This window comes from Platalea leucorodia, assembly GCF_965183815.1.
Source record: "Platalea leucorodia genome assembly, chromosome: 9".
In the NCBI taxonomy this organism is placed as follows: Eukaryota; Metazoa; Chordata; class Aves; order Pelecaniformes; family Threskiornithidae; genus Platalea; species Platalea leucorodia.
In genome coordinates, this window is record NC_138831.1 from 15497168 (window position 1) to 15520696 (window position 23529).

A 23529-nucleotide genomic window follows, 5' to 3' on the forward strand; every position below is an offset into this window, starting at 1 on the left:
TTCTCCTCTCCACCCAGGCTTTCCAGCCCTCTCGGGTAAACACTCCAGTCCTGACAAAGGAAGCACCTGTAGTTTCTGTTACAGTTAGAGCTGACTATTGTTCTTCCTAAATCTAATCTCCTCCAAAAATGAAGCAGGTGTATTAATTCTATAATACTGATGTGGTATTTTGTCCCAAACTGATTTTAACAAAATGACTTGAGACCTGACCAGGTGGATTTTTCCCATTCAAACAGGGAGTCAACCAGACAAACAGCACAGATTGAATTACAATTTTAGAAAAATATACACAATTAATATCCTAACTCAGGGCAGGTACAGAAGTACAATGAAGGTAAAGCATTTATTAAAAAAATGAAAAATATTCTATTGGATAGCCAGGAACAGCAATGCTACCCATTCCCTGCCAGGCAAATGTCTGCCAGCCCCATGGAAGGAGCCACACTGCTCACTCCTGGAGCATGTCCCAGGTGCGGCCAGCCCTGGCCAGGGTAGCAAGGAGCTTCACAGCCTAGCAAGGAGCTGCAGCATGATCCTCCTTAGCAGGAGCTAGCACAGTCACAAGGAGCAAGGAACCAGGACCACAGGAAACATGGCAAAAAGCACCTGTCCTGCAATCTAGAAGTACCCTCAAAGTGTAGTAGACTACGAGGATAAGAACGAGCTCAGAAGCATTTGCAGCAACTGGTAAGAATGGACATTACCAAGCTCCATAAATTCAGTAAGTTCCCAACTGCAACCAAGAGGAAATCAAGAAATTTCTTCTAACTTCTTATGTCCTCATCCTCATCTCCTCACTTCTGTCCAGCTACCATCCCTCCCTACCCTGGTTTCCCACCAAGTAAGTCAGAGGCAACTGTGGTAGGAGCAGCAGCATCATGTACATACTGCCAAGGACAGAGATGCACATACATGAGAACTGCTCTCATGCAGCTGGCAGGGGCAGCTCTCAGTGGCCAGCAGGACCAAGGAGGTGATCATCCCCATGTACTCGGCACTGGTGAGGCCACACCTCGAGTACTGTGTTCACTTTTGGGCCCCTCACTACAACGACATTGAGGTGCTGGAGCATCTCCAAAGAAGGGCAACGAAGCTGGTGAAGGGTCTGGAGCACAAGTCCTATGAGGAGCGGCTGAGGGAACTGGTGTTGTTTAGCCTGGAGAAAAGGAGGCTGAGGGGAGACCTTATCACTCTCCACAACTACCTGAAAGGAGGTTGGAGCGAGGTGGGGGTCGGTCTCTTCTGCCAAGCAACAAGTGACAGGACAAGAGGAAAAGGCCTCAAGTTTCGCCAGGGGAGGTTTAGGTTGGATATTAGGAAAAATTTCTTCACTGAAAGGGTAGTCAGGCACTGGAACAGGCTGCCCAGGGAAGTGGTTGAGTCCCCATCCCTGGAGGTATTGAAAAGATGTGTAGATGTGGTGCTTAGGGACATGGTTTAGTGGTGGACTTGGCAGCACTAGGTTAACGGTTGGACTTGATGATCTTAAAGGTCTTTTCCAACCTAAACGATTCTATGATTCAGTTGTCTTGGCTTCTTCACTCACGTCTTTCACTCCTCTCCAAACAGAATAAGATGCACTTAAAGGCACAGACACCCACTTTCTCCACCTCTTGCTGTGCATTTTCACGCCTCAAGCATCTAATCAAGACAACGTAGGGAGCTGCAGGCTGCTGGCTGGCTCCCTCGCTCGTGAGCCATTCAGCTCCGGTACCCACAGTTCCACCTTTCCTGTTTTGATCACAATTCAGAGCCACAAAACCTTACAGATTAGCCTTCATTCAGAAGCCCAATTCCTAGCAATCCAATTCACTAAGAAACAGCCAGCTGAGATATAATACTTCACAGGTAATTGGTAATTACGTAATGAGGTGGTTACCAAGGACTTTAGATGATCCCTGTTTATCAGGGTCATGCATAAATCTCATAGCAGATCTAAACACATCTGCGAAAGATAGCTGTGGCTGCTTACTCTTTGATACACGGCAGCAGCACCAGAAGACCATCACCCGGGGACCAGAGACTAGCATCTGCAATATGTACAACCAAGTAGTTTTTACTTTACTGCCTGTCTCAATGAGTCACTTGCAGGTACTACAAAATAAAGTGCGCTTCTGAGTGTTCTTCCAGTAAACACCACTCACCTTCCCAAAGTGATGCTTCCCTTTACATTAAAGGCTTTATAATTACTTTGTGTTTTTCCAGTGGTGCACTCCTCATTGACCTCTGACGCCACTGTAATCAAGGTCTTATCAGTGCTTCCATTAAAGCTCCTTAAAATCCATTAGATTATCTAAACACACATTTTAAGAGAGTTTCAAATGTTATTTCTGTCACTAATCATGAATTTTAAGAGCTGCCACGATCTATTGGCCACATATGTATGTAATGGATAATAGACAAAACTGTGTCATAAATACTCTTTAAAAAGCAGACTAAGAGAATTAAATGCAGTACGGTTCTCATCACGCCCCTAAGACCAGCTACCACAATGGATGTGATATTTGAAGAGAGATCCCAGATCAAGCCAATTTCAACTGCAAGGGTAAACTGTACTACTTTTGCAGACTCCAACCATCTTCATTCCTGTTTATTTCTACAATAACTACAAAGCTTTTCATCTGATCTAACACTACACTATTCCAAATTTCACTATAACTGCACACCTTCAACGCCCCCATATATCTCTGTATTTCCTCTCCATCTTCATGTATTTCGTTGGGTTACCTCAGGAATCCTTGGATGGTTTCTTAGTATTTCTTTGTACAACACTTTGCACAGCTAGGCCCAAATTTTAAATATTATCACTATATAATAGAGTGAGATTTTTGGTTTTAAGAAATAAGATGTTAAGATTTTAAAAACAAGAAAGTGCTCTTCTCTCTTCCAACAGAAGTAAATTGAAACAGATGCTGCAATTCCAGAGTGTTCAACTTGACAGAGATGTGAAACCGACGACGACGTAATTTTAAATACAACAGAAAATCAGAATCTTAATTTTCCATAAAAATCAGTTCCCACCATTTTTTTTCTTTTTCCTTTTTAAAATATATACTCATACTCAAATATACCTTAGAACAATGATTTTCAACTAGTCATCTGCAAATCCTTGGAGCACCCAGGTATTATTTTCCAAGGATCCAAAAACACTGACCAAATTGTATCTCCCACAATTGTGGAGATTCACCAAGAACCTGACTTTTTAGAGACATTTGCCTCTCCTGCAGAAAACACGTAGGATTCCACAAACTGGAAACTACTGACCTAAATCAGCCACAAGGACTTTTCCACGTGCATATTCTACTTACCTGTTAGAGGATGCTGAACATGTCTCAGACCCTTGCAGATCTCTCAGAATGTCTGAACTGGAGCTGAATGGGAAAATAAAACAGATATAAATTATTTTAGCAAAACCTACAGCAAAGCAGGGCTCTACTTGTCACAGGCAGTAGAATCCGTAGATGAGACAGACCCCTCCACACAGCACTGGCAACAAGAAGTAATTTCAACCAACAAGAAGTAATTTCAACTAACAGGACAGTCCAGAAAGTTCCAGCTCTGCATCACAGAATTTTCAGAGTCGTTAGTGGGTCTCATGTTCATTATTTAACATACAAGACAATTCTCTCTGTTCATGTCTGCCTGTTGGTAACTACAATAGCTTTATATTCACAGGCACCAGAAAATTTATCTGGAGAGGATTTGCAAGATAATTATGTGGGTAAAGTACAACATTTCAAAGAGTAAAGGTGCTTTCAACCTCAAAACTTGAGGCTTAGGTGTAAGCTTACATTTTAACCATAACAAAAAAAAAAAAAAAAAAAATCAACATCAAAGAAAAATACCTTAACATTGAAATTGTTAGTGACAAAAATCCCAACTGCCAAGACTGTCAGCACATCCAGACAAAAGCCAAGTGAAATGTGCTTTGCCAGCCACCACAGTAACTCATCACACGAACAGAGGTGGCTCATTTTGAACTGCTTGAAGCAAGTTTTCCTTGTCAAACCTACCTTCCGAGGAAAAGACACAATCTAGAAAAGAGACAAAAGCATACGCTACACAGGGTCATAACAATCTCCAGCTGCTATCTGCCCCAAAGTAAAATGGTTTTGCTCTTTGGTTTGATCACATATTCTGAAAAAAATACAACTGACCATTGAAAGATGTATTTCATAAAGCTATTTATTTCTTAATTAAAAGAATTAATTTAAAACTTTAATGGATGTTTTTCTTAGACAAAGGAAAAAAGCATATCAGTGCCTTGGATACTGCAAATTGAGGTGAATGAGGATTGAATCAAGCTCAATGCTTCACAATTTTTTTTAAAAACCTACTTGAAGAGATTATTCAGTTTTTCATCTTCACACATAATTTTACATTCTAAGATGACAGGGACAATATTTCTTTTCTAAGTCAGTGCTTATATACTGAAAATACAGAACACAACAGGTCAAACTCAGTACCAGTGCTGGACAGGTGAGAAGCTTCAATGTAAAGGATTTAAGATGGTAACTCAAAATAAATAAATAAATAAAACAAATAAGAACCACTTTACATGATGAGTTTTACGGCAATAAGCTACCAACCTGGCTAACAACGGAATCAAGCAACTCCTGTCCACGCTCAGCAAGCCTTCAAGCCATTGCAGTAATAAGAGCCCAAAATGTCATCCCAGACTGCTTTTGTAAGAGCAAGCACATAAATGCATAAAGTCTTTATGGTTATTTTGTTTCTTTTAAACACTTAGGCCTATATGAAATTTAAATGTATTTTTAAAGCTTTGCTAGTAGTGAAGAGTTATACAATGCTCACTGGACTAGGGGCTAAACACCCATCTGCAAAGCTAAAGAACGGGTCCCACTGTGGAAATTAGGGGTTCATGTCAGCTCCTAAAGTAACCTGTCTAACAGATCTCCTCGAGGCACTAACGTGACACAGCTGCTTATCAGCTGTGCCCTCAACGACGATGGAGCAGAATTTTGCTTGCTACATTTGTATGTATTTTACAGTAGTCACAGAGGTCACTTAAATTAGGTTGTTATTGAATTCAGCTATCACTATTGCATCAACACTGGAAGAATCCATGCGTGCGTAGATATATCCACACACGTACATACACACACACGTATTTAGTTAACTACAGGTATGAGCTCAGTGATGTCAGCCAGACCTCTTCACATACTCAAAGTTAAAAAAACCCAAACAATTACACAGATTATTTCAGCCTGTATTTTAAATAGTGAGAAAATTTTGTCAAATTTCAATAAAATCTGAATTAAGTGAACACAATACTCTGGTCAATTATTGATAAATAACTTTTATTGCACGTTCAGGCTCAGTGATATAAACTATTGCCAAGTTCTCAAGTATATGCCAAATTGCAGGGTTGCAGAAATCAACTAACAAGTTGGAAAATGTTGTTTTCTGGAAACTGTCTTTCAAAAAGTTGCCTGGCAGCTCAAACAGTCTGTAGGTTATTGCAGAAATTACATAGCAAACTATGTTACACAAACAGTTGGGAGATTTTAGTGTAAACCATGGGACAGCACTTGGATACCAGTTCTCTTGGATTTACTTTAAAGGTTTTATAACAAAATTAAATCCCTGTTTGTTAAAGACAGCAGACATGAATTGTAAAAATACATCCTCAAAGTCATAACTTTATACACAGATATCAGTGTATATCAGTATCATATTATATGTTTGTTCAAAACACATATTAAGGAAAACAGACCAGAAATACTCATTCTCACAGGACAGACTCCAGCATGGCAAAACAGAGTCCTGATAAGATGGACAATTTCTGAAGTATACAAATGGTATTTCTGCCAAAAAAAAAATAAACCTTTTAACAAACAACATGTCTCATACTAGAGAGGCTGTCTTTGTACAGAAGACCCATGTAGTGGTTTTACTGGGCACTTTACGAAGGCAGAGCCACGTTTGCAGCCCCTGGGACGAAGGAAGCTGAAAGCTGCTCGCTGCCCATTTCAGCCGCAGGGAGCCCCGGCACGCCTCCTCGTGCAGGTACCACGGCCTGCTGCCCGCTTTTACTGTTTCAGTATCATTTTTGCTGAATGAAGATCACTTTGTGCAAATATATGGCAAACAGCACTCCTTACTGAGAGGCACAAGACTGTCTTTGCACTGTCTCCATTGGAGAGTTACAAATTAAAAAGCAAGAACCATTTTGTACACAACTTCCATATCTCAGGTGCAGGACAGAAGTCTAACATCTTAGGTCATTACCTGGTTGACAGATTTTCAAGAACAGGAGTCAGAAGTTCACCAAAACACTTAATATTCACAACACATTGCATCATTAGAGAGAAGATAATAATTCAAACAGGAGAAGGAATTTAAACCCAAATAATGCCATCGGGCAGCTGACAAGGCTCAGGGCACACTAGGAATGATTTGGGCACTCCCCGATCGTTCACATAGAGCCCTCTGGGTACAACATCTCTTTTAGGCAGCCAGCAGAAGAGCGCGTTGCTGGGCTGCTCCTGCTCAGCCATACGGTTTTTCACTGCCATCCTGGGCTCTCCTGGCCACGCACACGCTCTCGGTGGCTCCCAGACCCCTGCGCCAGCAGAGCCCGTGCTGCGGGTTCTCCACGCCCATGGCTTAACCCCAGTGCTTCTCATCAGCCTGGATCTCTCCCAGAGACACCAGCCAGCTTGCCCTCACAGCAGGGACACAGAGCATTGCTTCCACCATCTGAACATGCCCTAAACTGAGCTAGGATTCATCCTCAGAGATCTCCACACCTTCAGTGTAAAGCATTAGAAAACGCCAGCTCCTAGGACACACTGGGAGACTGGGAATCACATTCAAACTTTTTTTTTTTTTTTTTTTTCTTAGCTTTTCTTAAATAAACTAATAAATGGCATGCAACTTTTATAAGGTGGCAGGATTTTTTGCATCCATTACCATTTTGTCTCCTCCTGTTGCCTGTTCTCTCCTCTGAAGCGAGATTCATCAGATGTTACTGTGGCCATAACTACAGAGCCACCAACAGGATGTCATGGGAGAAAAACACCACCAGATTAGATCAGAGAAACCTTTAACACATGCACATTTCGTCATAAAGATAAAAAGGAAAAAGATACCAGAAATATACACAAAGCACTGGTGCCACATGGAGAAAATTATTATGAAACAAAATGGATTTAGAAGTTTTGCGTGCCATTTTAGAAACTCTTCAATGATTCCCCAGGAACTTTCATGAACTGCTGAATAAATCTGTCCAATTACAAACATTACCCAACAGAGCAGTTTTAATATGGAAATGAAGTCACCTGAAATTAAAAGTTGTGACTGCATGAGGAGCAGGCACAGCCCAAACCCCAGCCCCATGCACGAGTGCTGGGGTGGAGGCAAGATGCCCTGGGCCACAGTCAACAGAAGGAAGAGCGTCACTGCATCTTCCCAATTGCTCCTCAAAGCATGACCTAAATGGGGCTACATCTTGGCCATGCAATTGTCTGCTGGATCTGTTACCGTTAACTGCACTCCTCCGTTACCAAGCTTGCCTCTTCCCATAGCCTGGGCTCAGGCAACCGTTTAAATATCTTATTTCAGCGCCAAATCTAGTATGAAATGTTCAAATGAAAAACATGGTAAAACACACTGTAAAAACAACGGTGGATAGGGCAAGTTTTGAAGTCCAGCATTTTTTTTTAAACTCTCAAAATTGTAAGTCTGTCAAAAACTCATTTTCGGTACACAAACTGAATGCCCAAGGAATGAGTTATTATCATACATCTAAATCCTACCCCGATGTTCCAATTACATTTAGAAAAAATAAGGGGCGGGGGATGGATGACAAAGGGCTATTCATGTGCTTTTAGTCCCCTAAAATAGAAAAAGAACAGGTTTGATGCCTGAACATGATGTACTTCCTTGCCTTGAAAAATGTAGCGTTATTATCATTTATCACTAACTGTGTTTGTCACAAGCGAAACAATAAAAGTGAAAAAATTTGGCTAACACACAGAACAATAATGCAAGTTCATAATTTGCATGTGTAATTCACAGTCTATGCCTACCACATTATTTTAAAACTGAGCACAAAATGTACTAGAGTGAGTTACCACCTTAGCCTATACATGTAGATGTGAACGGGCTATCAGCTCAAGAGTAATCAGAGCCCACCAGCTCTGAACCAAATCAACTCTTACGCTGTAATTGCATCGAGACGGAGGATTTATGTACGGAACTGTACAAAACCAAGCTGCGGGGTTGTGAACTTTCCAGCTGCAGCTAAAAAGCCCTCTGTTTCAGAATTTCTTCAAACAATCCAGTGATCCAAGCCAGTCACTCAAAGAAATAGTTCCCTGCATCTAGTCTCTCTTAAACATCAATTTCTTTTACAAAGACTGAGCAATTGCTTGATCTTGAGTTGAAGTAATTATATACCTTCTTTCCACATGCAGGGGAAAAAAATTCTTTGCAAATTAAAACAACTCCTTAAAAATGACAGACAGTTGAAAAACAATTATCAAAAAGCATTTTCATCTAAGCAAAAGAAATTTTGACCACCAACTGAATTCACATTTTAAAATAATTCTTTGTTTCCGCCCTGAAGAAAACTCCTAAGCTCTTCTTATCGTTGAATGAATTCACTTAAACTGAAGAAAATGAATTAAATAAAAAAGAAACAGCTACCTCATTATGTATGTTGTTTCTACAAATTTTCGCCTAGGGGGCCCAAAGAGATCACAGAATTCAGAACAGTTTTGTTCATTTCTTCAGTATTTTCTGCCTTTTCCATACCGCATAGATACCCACCTATACTGGGGCCAGACAAAGCGAAATACATCTTTAGATTTTATTCAGACTCCAAATCCAAGACAATTTCTCACAAGAGGTTTTCTGTCCTTTTCTTTAATAAAGGTCATTATTCTACACTAAGATTTTACGTATCAGTTCCAGATGAGTAAGTTTCTATAGCAAAAGCATCAAAGTTCTGAAACTTAACTGCTCAAGATGCAAGAGGCAGGCAGACAAGGTAACAGGGTGGGCAGAGGTTTCATTTCCTGGACTTATTCATGTCTCCAGGTTGAGAAAAGTGCAGCTCCAGCGACTCGGGCAGTTCCTCAACTCTGCCTCACTTTTCTGCAGGATTAGCTTCTTCTGGGCCCTTACAGATAATCAACCAAGAATAAACTATTCCTTTCTTGACCATCATTTGGATTTGACTCCCCACCCAGGCGCCTTTTTTTTTTTTTTTTTTTTTTTAGATAAATACACCACCTCAAAGTAGCAATGAAAAAAGCTGACATAAGTGTGAATAACATGTCTTGTTCTAAAAATGAAAGGAGCAAATGTTTCTTTGAATTTGTTTATTTTAAGGCAGATTAAGTTCCTTCTTGGCTTCATGGTGAACAGCCAGTGTCCTTTAATCAGTCCATCTTGCTGTGCATCACGTACTTAACTCTGGCACGTGCATTGTGCATTTTTTTCCTCAGTGCTGGCATGAGAAATGAGCTACAGGCCGTCTCATTTTACCAATATCCTTTGAAGGCAAATGCCCAGTCAAGAGAAGTGAGGGAAAATAGTTTCCTGCACCTTGCAAACCTGCTTCCACTTTGACCTGCCTGTGATAAATACAAGCTTGCTGCTGGAGTGGCTGTAAGTCCTGTGTAACATCCAAGATTAACTGTTCACCACAAAGTCCTCCCTGGTTTCCCAGCACCCCCTCTTCAAACCACGCACCCCTGGCACCACTGAGCATGGCTTCATCTTCCTGTTTTTGGGGGAAAGCAGGTTTGCCAGCCTTGGACCTTCCCCAGGACTCCCCACGGAGGGCTCTCGTCTATACTAAACCTTACATAGGTTCAACTGTTTCACTGTTTTTCTTGACACCTTCCAGGATTTCTTGGCTTTCAGTGGCCTCCTCTGTGGCTCAAGAGCATGCCTTTGAGATTCTGCCTTCACAAAAGGAAAAGATCTGCTGGATCTATCTTACCTACTTTCCTTGGGAGTCTGGCAACAGTTGGGACATCATGCAGACTACAGCACTAGAGAGCACGGGTGCACTATCACTTCTGTTTTCAGGGCTCAAAGATGTCCAAACCCCATGGCTCTAGACTAGGGACTGATGTCCTTCTGAATATATGCCATATATAATCATCTAATTTCATAGAATCATAGAACGGGTTGGGTTGGAAGGGACATTGAAGATCATCTGGTTCCAACCCCCTATAGCAGATGGCAGGGATACCTTCCACTAGACCAGGTTGCTCAAAGCCCCATCCAACCTGGCCTTGAACACTTCCAAGGATGGGGCATCCACAACTTCTCTGAGCAACCTGTTCCAGTGCCTCACCACCCTCACAGTGAAGAATTTCTTCCTTATATCCAATCTAAATCTACCCTTTCAGTTTAAAGCCATTACCCCTTGTCCTGTCACTACACGCCCTTGTAAAAAGTCCCTCTCCAGCTTTCTTGTAGGCCCCCTTCAGGTACTGGAAGGCTGCTACAAGGCCTCCCCGGAGCATTTGTTTTGGTTTTTATCTGTTATGCACATTTTGCTCTCTTAGTGGGATCATCGATTTATGAAAAGACCAAACATGGTTGGGTCAATGCTATAACCTCCATGCATGGCCTGTACTTTTTTTCCAGCAGACATAAAAATTTTTTATTTTCCTCAATTAAAGTATCAACTTTTGAATAATATCAGTACATCAGTGATTCTTGTACAATGTATGAATTTCTAATATTGACCAGCTGCTCCCTTAGCAAATATTGATATCAGATTGACAAAAGGCATATGTTCTTAGGAAGGAGAAAGCATAAGAGCCATGAATTTACTTGCAGCACCTTTTCACAGAGTAAACATTTCAACTCTCCAAGATTGTTTTGTTATATTCTATATGCTGCTCAAAATCCTAGTTTTCTTTTAATCCATCATAATGTCAGCCCTCCATTTAGAAGTGCCCTCTTCATAAAAACACAGCATGCAGATTTGGCCTTCCAAACATATTTCAAGTTTTGACATTTCAATGTGAAAAACGTTTACCCTTGTCAAAGGATATCCTCTTATTATCAGAAATAAAATGCAAGCCTCAGAAAATCATGACTTGGTACAATAGCACAATGCTACTTAAACCCTCAAAATCTAAATCATTCTTTTTTGATTTGTGCTATATTTATTTCACTACACTTAACAAAACATTAACCCCATGGTAACCAGAGAGTGACAAAATACATCACTTACTTTCACGCAGTTTATATGACTATACCTACTTTTTACAATCTCTGAAAATCTTACCATAATTCAGGTCCATTTTAATTACCAGAAACGTGTAAGCAGCATACTGGGAGTATGAGCCACAGTTCAACATACACCTGGCACTTTTATACCTACCTGATTCCTGGCAAACTGAAAGAGAGAGGCAAGAAACCTGTAGTCCAAAGCTAGTCTGTAGACATGGCAGAACCTGACAGGTCTCAAAGGGCCAAAGACCTGGGTATTGCAGTGGGACATCAGACCTGCTGTTTTTTCAGCGTAGCTATCAGGAACAGAAACAGTAAAGACAAAAAGCACATTTAATTCTTTTTCATAAGGGTTCCTTCACATCAGTATTTGGAGAGGGGTGATCCCTGTAACCTTTGTTTGTTTCCCAGAAAACACACAAAAATGCACCAGAGTGTTCTTCAGAAAGGTACGGGGAACACTGTGGTCAAACGAGAGGGGCTTCCATGCATCACAAGGCATTGTGTCACTTTAGCCAAGCTTTCGCTGTATTACTATTGCTGTTCTCACCTCTTTTTGAGCAGAGTATAAAAACAGGGGTTTGGATGTAAAGGATGAGAATCTACAGTGTGTAATGCCCTCCAGCACACTCCACAGCCCAACTGCCAAGCATTGTGCATTAAACTCAACTAACGGGGAGGGGGGACCAAAAAAACCCAAAAACACAAAACCAAACCAAACAACCCACCACTTTATTGAACTTCTTGACCAGTGCAGTAGCTAGCTTTTAAGGTTAAGCAAACTGCCCTATATTTAAAAGAAAAATAAATAAAAAACACACCACAAATACAAACCAAGGGACATGCATAAAGCAGGAAAGTGAAGAGAAAATCCCAGAGAGATTCTGAAAAAACAATTCTATGTAGACTCTAGTAGTTCTGTTCCTGTTCCACAGGAGCTGAATTTAAGAGTAAACCAGAGGGAGCTATTAAGCATGTTTTTTTCAAAAGGTGGTCCAAATATCTGTGATGCATACCCACTGGTCTGTACAACTGAGACATTCTGTGTTTGATTCAAGAAGTCTATGGAAATATTTCATTTGGAGAGAGTGAATGCATAAAAAGAAGGAATAAACAAATCTGCCTTAAGCAAGACATAATGCAAACAAATGCACACTTTCCAACAAAATCTGCTGACTTTGTTCATGAAAGCACATTCAGATCATTAGTAACTGCCACATGCCAATATCCATTAGCAAACTTTCTTACAGTCTCTTAGACACACTTTCATCCAGACTTTAAGTTGATATACACAAGCCTACAGACAGAAAAAGATAAAGAATAAAAGTTTAACTTTGATGTCAATGGCCATGGGGAAAATCATTCATAACGTCATTCACCCACCTAATTGGCAGCGAAACAGAGATTTAATGATACCTTGGATGAGCTAATACAAGCCCTTTCTACCTCCCAAGAACTCACTCTGTAAGATTAAAATTCCAAATTTTCCAAGGTCCTTAATGCCAAAAGGTTAATTTGCAATTAAAAAAAAAATTAAGGAAAATAGGGAAGAACAGGAACACCTGGTTTAAATTCTGGATGAAGAGCCAAGCTGAAGGCATTTATTTTGTGGAACTAAAATAACAGTCACAGCTCTAGGGCAACCGCAACAGCAGGCAGAGTGAGGATGAAGCAGCTCCATTTATCATCTGCTCACCTGTCAAACACGACACCACGTACAAGTCCGCAAGAGTTGGCCTTGCATTAGCCCTGGGGGACAGCTTCTGCCTGGGATCCTGCCCGCCACCGCTACACAAACCAAACGTCAGGTTCCTGCTGCCACGCGCTTCCCCAGAACTGCCCGTCAGCGGCAGAGCAGCCACGGCCCAGGCCGCAAACTGGAAAGCTGAGGCTTCAGGCACATAATACCAGGCTCTGGAACAAAGCCACAGTGCCAGTTTCTTCCTTTCTAAGTGAGCGCTGAAGAGTCGTTTTCCCTGGCCCATTTCATCTTTCAGTACAGATCCTGAGTGGAGCAGCTTCAAGAAGAGACTGTCGCAACCCAGAACAGCGCAAGCCTACAAGGGCCTTTTAGGGCGTACACCTCCCCCTCCAGTTTAGGTCTTAGTTCTTGGTCCATCTCTAAAAGGGCTTCAGTGCTTAAAATCAGGAGGGCTTTGGCTGTGAATCACAAGGCAACACTGCTAAGCCAGGCACCTGCACACTGCCAAGGGCAGACTTCAAAGACACTCTGACCTGTGGTGTCCACTGGTAAGTCCTTACAACTCACTGCTCAGCATGCTGCTTCACGCAAAGCTAATTCTGAAGCCCTTAATTCTTCTTAACTCTTAATTCTTCTAAGATTTAAGAGGAAAGGCTGAAGAGAGCCAGAACTGTTTAGCCTTCATAAGAGAATGCTCAAGGGGTTCTTATCAACGTTTAGCAATACCTGACGGGAGGGAGCAAAGACAACAGTCTATTCTCAGTGGTATCCAGTGACAGAACAAGAGACAACGGGCACAAACTGAAACTCAGGAAATTCCCTCAAAACATACGAAAAAGCCATTGTACTGTGGGGGTGGTCAAACACTGCAGCAGATTGCCCAGAGAGGGTATGGAGTCTCCGTGCCTGGAGACATTAAAATCCGATGGGACTAGGTCTGGAGCAGCCTGCTCCAGCTGACCCTGCTCTGTGCAGGGTTGGACTGGGTGATCTCCAGGGGGTCGCCCAGCCTCTGTGATTCAGTGTGTCCTACTGAGACCTGTGGATTCTGCTCTGAAGACCACAGACCTGAAAATAAGATACTCAAACATCAGGTATTACAACGTGCAAATCCCTCTGTGAGTCCAGGGCACTGGACCCTATTTTAGAAGTGAAGAAGTTACCGAGATAACAGTTACCTGCATCACAGGGAAGGAAAAACCATCATCATTTGCATGACAACCTGAGAAACTTAGATAAAGCTAGTACATCAGTAGTCTTAATAGGTTTGTTACACATTAAACAGCAAATATAATGATATGCTACATTTATGAATTTTACAGTAACAATTCAGGCAGAAAGACACATACACTAAAGAGGGGAAAGGCCGCTGGGAGGGGAATGTCTTTACTGGTGTATAATGCAAGTTTGAAGCCAAACAAAAATGTAATGATAGTCTGAAACAGCAACAAAGACCCCTTCTGCCTCCATATAAGAGATCTGCCCAGCCAGCATATTGCTGTTTACAGGCAAATATTTACTATATGCTCCCATTTAGTTCAAGGAAATGGAAACAGCCAGCAAAACCTGATCATATAAAACAAAGACATTTAATATCTGATGCCTTCTAATCCCCCAAGTTGATGTCCTCTTTCCTATGTCTTCCTAGGCTTTAATTTACCATTTAATATTTACCTCTGTGAAAGGCAACATCTTTAATGCCCATGCTAACTTTTAAAAACTCTTTGTGAACCAAAATGAATTTAGAAAAAATTGTTTCTGTTAAACTTTTCAACAGCTAAATTGTTCTTTTAATAAATTATGATGAAGCCAAGCACTACATTATTCTTAATATATGCAGAACAAGGAGGAGGAGGCACACGCTATGGGTATAATGGGTGGGAAATTAAGAAATGTTACTCCTAGCTCAGCTGTTGACCTTCAGCTACTTCCTCTGATTATCTCCCACTTCTAAACATAGGAAACCTTTTTCTTCCTAGTAAATGCAGACTTGCAAAGCGTGCCTTCTCCTCTCATTGCTGTTATCAAAAAGATAACGAGATTATTATCAAGATTAGCTTTCTTACTTTTAGACACATATCAAAAAACAGTTATTCAGTATTTGTTTTCAATGACTTGTTCCCCTTTTCTCCAGAAACTGGGGCCACAGCAACCAGTATTGCAAAAGGATGTTTATCTACGTATTCATTGTCATCATCTTTGACAATTGATGCAGTAGTAGATAGCAAATTATGATCTATGAAGTAACTATCTTAAACAGAGACAAACACTACCTTCAAAAACTAGACAGATCTTATCAGCAATAACAGCTGAGTCTCCAATAAAATTATCATTGAACTATCAAAAGCATAAAATCTTACATTATTTATAAAGCCTTCCTTGATCCTTCATTTTCTGAAACCAAATAAGGCAATTTCAGGAAGCAAAACTAAACGCGTGAATAAAGAAAAGTGAATGGCTGTCAGGACTTCAAGGTTCAGTGGCATTCTACCACTGACTGCAAATAACGGGTCATTTAAGCTCTATTTCTTACAGCGATACTCAAAGAACTATTAAGGCGATATCAACTTTTGGACCTCTCTAAATAAAAGCTCAAACAGAAGGGAAGATGATGCAGTGGAAGAGCAACACCAAACGTTCTCCTGGTTCCACAGACATTCCACTCACTGTTTCTGTATCAAAAGGAACATTTACACTACCATCCCTTTATCAAGTCATTACAAAACTATTAAGTGAATTCTGAATGCATTTCAGCTCCATCCCTCAAGCAACTGAACAGCCAGTAACATGGAGGAGAATGAATCAGTAACCACAGCTTAGGAACCCATCCTATGAAGTAGGACACATATTGCTCAAGGTTACTGGCAAAGTTTTTCCATATTTGCTCTCATCTAGTACAAACCAGGGAGAAGAGACTCTTCTTCACTGACCTGCTTGTTGATCCAGATGACAGTGAAAATCCAGGAGAGACCGATCTCTGGCCTTCCTCCAAGGAATGAGATTCACTTCCTTTGCCATCAGGAGTTTCTGTTTTGAGTATCTGGGCTTTTCCAAGGACGATACCTGTGTGATGCTCTTCTCTATGTTCTACCAAGAAGAAAGGCAGAGATTAGCAAGAATGACAAAGCAAAATACTATTGTTTAAATTTTTGCAGCCTGGAGATAGATTTTAAGAAAAAATGAAGTTATAAATATTTAAATACCAACACCTCATTCCCACTTACTTGCTTCCCAAAACTCTCCCAGTTTCAAAGGTTTAATTTCTTTTCCTGCATAGTAAAAAAACCCACCCTCTAAGAACCAGAGACTGAAACAGAAACGTTTCATTGATAGGAGTATCAAACACAAACAAGAAGAGAAATAGAGGGTAAGGATATTCATCACGTTTCATAAGATGAAACTTTATTTCAGAAATTAGCAAACACTTAATGGGACAGCACTGTTCTCTGCTTCTTGCTACCAATTCACTTCATCCACTGCATGAGACAGCTTGATAGCTTTAAAGTTTTACAGATCAAGTTAATAGGCTTGTTTTCAAAGAGAAGCATTATGATTTATTTCCTTATGCATCTAAGAAAGACAATGTTAATCTAGACAATTGGCATTTCCATTTTTTAATAGGAAAAAATCATTTCTAGACAACACATATCAGAAACAAATTGTAAAACCATTCCATTATTTTTGTGTCAAGTGTTTTTATCTATAAAAAGATGAACAGTTGTCTGAAAAGATACCTTCTACCTCTCCAAAGAGAAAGCAAATATAGACCAGAAAGTATGATATGTGAAGATAAACTACTCTTATGCCATACCCACAAATATTTTCAAATTATTTATTTAACTACAAAATTGCATGGGACATTAAAACCATACTGACACTCATCTCATTAATAATCCTTATCATGGCCATTCACAGAAGTGTTCTGTTCACCCTCATGAATCAAGCTATATTCCTCCTCAATCCACTGACTTTTCTAACCCTCCAGAAATGATTTTGACAGAAATGGCCAAACAGAACTGCAATTAGAGTGTGGAAGAACTATACAATCTTTGAATTTGGCTACAGTTTGCCCTTTCCCTTCTGCTAAAATGTATAATTAAATATCAGGAGCATATTTTTGTTTGTTGAAAACAACCGGCAGATTACAGTGCGTCAGTTGTCCAACTAATGAAACATAACTCTGAAATTATGAGGTTAAAAATAGCAAAGGCCCTATGCAATAATGCAACCCAGAAGAGGTTCATCACAAGTACTTATCAAATTCTTATGGTGCTTTGCCTTAGGCAAAGCAAAAACCTATGCTTAAAAGTTATAAAGACTGGAAATCGAACATTTTCAGTTTAAAGATGCAAAACAAGATGATGTACATCAGGAAGGGATGATTAAAACATCAGCAAAAACAGAGTGAGGTTTTCAGAGAGGTTTAAGTTTCATCAACCAGTACTACAGTAGAGGGAAATGGGAGACATGAAGCATTGGAAAAAAAAAAAAGTACGTTTTAATTCTGAACAATTCCACTACTTCCATGAGAATCCAAATAAAGTGGGTAAGGAATGCATATAAAGCCTTTGAAATGGCAAGTCATCAGACCACTGCTGGTTTTCTTCCTCTCACATATTATAATTTCTACTTTAATAAAAAGGTAATTGCTGTTAATAAAGAACACTTCACCCATAAATCTTCTTTTTGTTTTGTTTTGTTTTTTAAATGGTTTGCAAACAACCAGGTGCAGATGTTTGGCATAAAACTAGAAACTGAAATTTCAAAGATTATTGAACGCTCAGTGCACAAAAAGCATAATGAATATTTTGCAGGTTTGTCAGAACCAGCTGAGGTGGTATCATGTACTTAAGTCAACACGATACAGCTTGATACACCTGATACAAGTTATTTTCTACCTGAGCACTCTTTTGGAAAAACTATATGGCTTTACTTCAGCTTCTCAAAGTCTGTGGTTCAGTGCACAAAGAAAAAGCTTACACAGAAGATAGAAACCCAGTAATTCACAGTAGCCAATCTCTCCACAGAGCATAGCTAGAAATTAATATTTCAAAGTCTCTGATCCCATTACCTAATAACACATTGCTTCTGTCTCTGCTATAGAAGAGGAACATCACTGTAAATTATGTCAAACAAGATAAACTTTATCCTTGAGATTCCTTAATTTTTACCCCTCACATGGAAAGGATTATGCATTGCATCAAGGTCTGCATGAAACGATAAGGATAAAATTCATACTATTATATTGGTATTTTCATTTATTTTTATTCTTGAGAGCTCTGCTAGAGAAGACAGCAGAGGAGATAGCCAAAGATTAGTTCAGCTCAACTCAAGAGAGCAGGGATTTGTGAGAGCTGATACAAACTAAACTGCCATATTTTCACAAGGATACAGACAACAGCACATCGAATTCTGTTCAATGGAATTCTCTCCAAAATTCAGTATCTTGAATAGATTATAACTCCACAAGTTATATTAGGTTGAGGAATGTTTTTCTAAATCACACATTCAAAGATATATGTACGCTGCCAAAGCAACCAGTAACATAAAACAGATGAGACTGAACAAGCCTATAAGGAACAAGTTAAAAGCACACAAGGGTATTTCTTTGATGTTGTGGGTAGTGAAGATAATGAACATATGCTGGATGTTGTTCCTAACTGATAAAGAACCAAGTAACTGCAGTTGTGCCTTCCCACTTTTCACTGTGTTGAAGCATATAAACACAAAATGAAGCGAGTTAAAAAAAAAAAGAGAGGCAACATACTGTAGAAACAATCTAAAAGAAGCTGAAGTATTTTATTGCTTCAACTTCAGGACAAAAAAACACTTGTTCCAATCCACACAAATATCTTTGTAGGTCCCGATTACCAACTCCCCATCAGATTATGATACAGAAAAGCTGAAACCCAGCAAGCAATACCCATGGTCGCCTTCATTTCAAAGATGCAGATTGTCACATGCCCACTCTCAGCAACTTCAGTAGATTTGGATTGGAACCTAAGATCCCATTTCAACCAGCTAATTAAAATACGCCCCTAAATAAAGCACATCTATACACAATCCCACTAAAATCAAACAAATCATATATTTATTACGGGTTGTGCTTCTGTATCACACTAAAATCAATGGCAGTCAATCTTTTTAGGGTCTGTTTGATTTTTATGCCTTTTTTTCCCCCTTAGGGACTGTAGAAGAACAACGCGAGGAAAGAATATTTCTTTAGGAAACCCCCCACTTATTACTGTGGATCGAAGAGAGGGATATTAAACAACATCACTAACCTGTGGCCACTGGCAATTCTTTGACAGTGACTTCTTCTTTGTTTTGAGCACTTTCTGTTTTCCTCTTACCACTTTTCTTCCACCGATTATTTACTTGATCCACCAAAAATTGAAATTCACTTCTGTGTTTGTTTCCTGAAATGTAACAGTGCATTACTGATCACTGCCACAGGACTCTTAAGGTAGCCATAAAAAGTAAACAGGATGTGAACAGAAATAAACAAAAAATACTGAATTAAAAACATTTTTGTTACAGCAAATGAAAAGCAACTCATCACTGCAATACGTTCCATATTCTATTAACGATCCAAATCTGCATCTATGCTTTTACAGAGTTACCCAGTAGACAAGAACACTTGCACAGATGCAAACTTAATTTTTGCACAGGAGAGCTGTTTGTTTCTTCTTCATACGATGTCTTTTTTTTTTTCCTAATTGTGACAACATTTAATATTGTAGTCACGGCACCAAGCCTGTCAGAGTTCAAGGAGCATCTGGACGATGCTCTCAGTCATGTGGTTTAGTTCTAGGTAGTCCTGCAAGGAGCACTCTGCTAGAGAGAAAGAGTAAAATCTCATGACTACTCTGCAAATTGCTTTAAAGTTGCTTTGGGTTTTTCCCCCATTTCTGCAGTAAAGCAATGTCGAAAGCCTTTGTGTCATGCTTCTTGTACTGTTTTGATTCAGAACCTCTAAATCACAGTTAATTGCTCTTTGGCATACTCTTCGCACTTTCAATCACTTAGTATGTTTTAAGCAATATTCTGGTATTCAGTCAAAGCAATGTTGTTTTTTAATCTAGATACTTCACATTCTTTACTCAGAGGCTGGGAAAATACCCGGTCTCCTCAGACAGACAATGCAGATTACCTAACCCTCACTGCCCATGAAGGGAACGTTGTTTTCCCTACAGAACACACCAACTTCTACTGAAACAGCGTATTTGACTGTAGCTACCCACAGCTAGTACAGCATGAACGTCTCAGTCCATACGCATGGCTTTATATTGATATGTTAAAGCGAAGGCAGCTAAACTAATTTCCTTTATTTGGAAGGACTTTGAACAAAAAAATCACCCTGAGAAACAGATTTGTCCTTTTGAGGCAAATAAAGTATTTCAGCTAAAACCTTTAGCCTAATTTTCAGCCAACGGAAAAAGCATTCAAAATGTTTTCCGCGTCAGAGGCAGGAAGGCCCGACGTACATCTGAAACGTCCTTGGGGCAAAGCAACCGTTTTAACGGCACAAGAAGGTGAAGCACACAGAACCCTTCCTCTGGGCTCCATACTACCTCTCCCAACAGTGTCTGGACAACCAGCTCATAGAAACTTCAGAGGTCCAAGACGCAATAAAATCCCAGCTCCCAGCCGGAGTATTTTCTGATCCATCCTTGCACGGAGCAGGACTCTGCACCCTCCTCCGCCGATGCAGAAGGCTGGCAGCACATGCACATCATCTGCAAGGAAAGTTTCCCAGCAATCGCAATATAGCTATGGACTAAATAAAGCAGCTCGTGAGAAAAGCGCATACCTTGTCTTATACGCACCAGTGCGCACACCCAGTCTTTTTTCTTTCTTTGCACACACAGAACTGAATGTTGTTTAAAGTCTCTGCTCTGTAAAAGCCACACACGCTGCCCAAGTTACACTTGCAGGAAAGACTAAGCTAAACCCCAGCAGAGAGGATGGGCAGAAAAGTGAACAGGAATCCTCAGGACAAACAAGAGCTGAGGGCTACCGATGGGCAAACTGGGCCACCAGCCTGCTGGTGCTGCAGACCTGGTCCATCCCGCCGCACACAGCCAGCCTGCTCGGGCACCCCCTTGCACTGCGGGCACACGCGCAAGCTTCACACACAAGTGCCGAGAGCAACGTCTAACTCATGACAGCAAAGCAAATGTCCTGGTGAATCGGGATACTGAGAAATCAACTTCAAGCCCAGCTGAAACAAAGAACTCCCTCCTAACTTCTCTGTTTTGTTAGTTTGCTTCTGTTTTCTTTTTTCAAATCAGTCTCTGAACTACCTTCTTTTTCCTCCACGGGTTAGGGAGAGGAGAGACGCAGGAAAAACCCCGACCTTCCCCGCAGCTGCAGTACAGGCACTCCCTGGGTTTCCAACCCGCATCTCGCCGTCACCCCGTGCTCCTCTGCGTGCACTGGCGGTTCTCCATCTTCTTCCCTTCCTGCTGCCCACACTCCCCCATCCCTCCCAGTCCTGGCTCAACGGTGGGGTCTGGCTTCCCCCGTGAACAGCCCTGACCTCCTCCTTGACCACGACATCTTCTCGCAGCACCACTTGGCCTCAGCACCCTGCTCGGCACGGCCAGGGCACCCCACACCGGCCCAGGGCGCATGTGGCAGTGGAGACGGGGTGGTCCAGCGCCTCAAGGAGCGGACACCCTTTGCCAAGCGCTGCATGGGGTATGGCACGTTTAAATAATTGCTGCGCCTAACCCAGATCTACATCCTGCTGCAGTGATAGGAGGGGGAAAAAGCTAAGATAAAATCATATCAAGTTCTGTCCTGCAGAAGGAAACAGATTTAAAACCGACTCCCTCTCCCTGCGTAGCTGAAAACGCCACATAAGGTCAACAACTCCCTTAATAAAAAGAAAGTTCTTGTCCCAGATGCTTGTGTTTGAGCCGCTGCACACTCATTACGTAATTCCTTTGGCGCTTCAGTTTTTCCAGTATTACTATTTTTTGTTGTTTTGTTTTATGGTGTAAAGTAAAAAACAAATGTCCTGGCAAAGCAAGGCACTATTCAGATACACTGTAAATCACCACTGCGCTGAAACAACATACGACGCACATTTCATAAAACTACAGGCATTTCAATAATAAAACCACCACAGATATAATTACAAATATTTAAAACACAAAACATAAATCAGTAAGCCTCTGAATAACACTGCAAATTAAAAAATTTATAAGAAGAAAGAGCAACAGAATAAAATCTTTCTGAACAAATGTATTTCTTTTCCTGTAGATTTTTTTAACTCTTTAAATAGAGGCCTGTCCATGAAAAAAGCAGAATGAGGTTGACACCGGGTTGAGGGTGTCACCGAGTTCCCAAGGAGCAGGCGGAAGCTACTGTAGGGGACAGCGCATTTAATTGCACCTTCCAGGCACAGACTCTGGCGGCTGCTCATGCAGAGCTTCCAGCTAGCATATAAACCAGCCTCAGGTTCATCAAGCCAAAATATTAATTGGTATTTCAAAAAGACTTCACACACAAAAAAGCAAAAAAAAAAACAAAAAAAAAAAAAACAAAAAAAAAAAACAAACAACCCGACAGTGTAATTTGCAATTTGCCAAGAGCACAGGAAATTGCAAAGAAGATAAGAATTAAAAAAAAAAAGGGGGGGGTTATCACAGCTGTTTTATCTTGCTTTTCAACAAGGCTGTTACATAGTTCTACTGTGCTGTGTGTTTCATATGGAAATACAGAACAAAAAGTATATGGTTGGGGTTTTTTATTCAGAATTTATGCCATAGTTAATTAATTCACTAATTCAGCTGTGAATTAGGGACCGAGGGTGCAAATGTTGTAAATTAAAAGGAAAAAAAACCCTTCACTGTATAATAAAGCTTTTTAAAGTCCATCTGTGCTACAGTGAAAAAAGGCATTTGATAAAAGTTCTTTTAATCTCCGCTAATTCTAATGTACAATTCTTTTTTCATGCTTATGATTTCTTCCCTATTGCTTTTATGAGAAATAATTTGCTGACACTAGTTAACATTCACCTCTTTGGTCATCACTTTTTATTAATTTTAAAACCATATATTCCCATTAAAATATTTCTATCTTCTCTTTTTTTCCTTTCTCTCTTTTCTTTTTGACTTTTGAATGTTCAATTAAGCTGCCTGAGGCTAATTTATTCACTTGGTGGTCTTGATAATTTTGAAACCATATCCTTTTAATCATACAAACTCAATAAAATACCTGGTTTTGGAAAATTAAGGCAGCGCTTAATATCTTCTTGTTCTAAAACGTGTACAACAGGTCAAGAAAATAAAAGGAAGGACCGGCAACGCCATTCCCCCATGGCCACTGCCAGCAGCGCACAGCAGCCTGGTGCAGAACTGGCCGACTGTTTCCACGCCCCACCCCAGTCATGCAATACAACTGCTTGCAAGGTTGCAACGCGAACGCAACCAGGGATCCAGCTTTACAAGGAATCTGTGCACATGCAAAATCTAAAAAAAGCAAGTTAAGTGGGTTTCTAGCACAGGATCAGTTCTTTGGTGACAGCATCACCCTACAAAGAGCTGTGCGGGCACCGCACCAGGCACATCCCCCTCAGCAGCTCCTTCGCT

The 23529-nt window shown here is 40.6% G+C and overlaps 1 protein-coding gene across 6 annotated transcripts in view; it reads right to left on the bottom strand.

The window, feature by feature from the left end:
• The window catches only part of RAD18 (RAD18 E3 ubiquitin protein ligase), a 62342-nt gene that overhangs the window by 11207 nt on the left and 27606 nt on the right, over nucleotides 1-23529 (bottom strand). For 3 of the 6 annotated variants that reach the window (XM_082322807.1, XM_082322806.1, XM_082322803.1), the window contains exons 10-12: nucleotides 19213-19347; nucleotides 15859-16015; nucleotides 3309-3371 (exon numbers count right to left, since the gene is read on the bottom strand). In XM_082322807.1, the coding sequence (XP_082178933.1) occupies nucleotides 3309-3371; nucleotides 15859-16015; nucleotides 19213-19347 (355 nt within the window). Of the gene's footprint in view, nucleotides 1-3308; nucleotides 3372-11377; nucleotides 11523-15858; nucleotides 16016-19212; nucleotides 19348-23529 lie in introns of all 6 variants that reach the window. The other 3 variants (XM_082322804.1, XM_082322805.1, XM_082322808.1) reach the window with 2 other exon arrangements.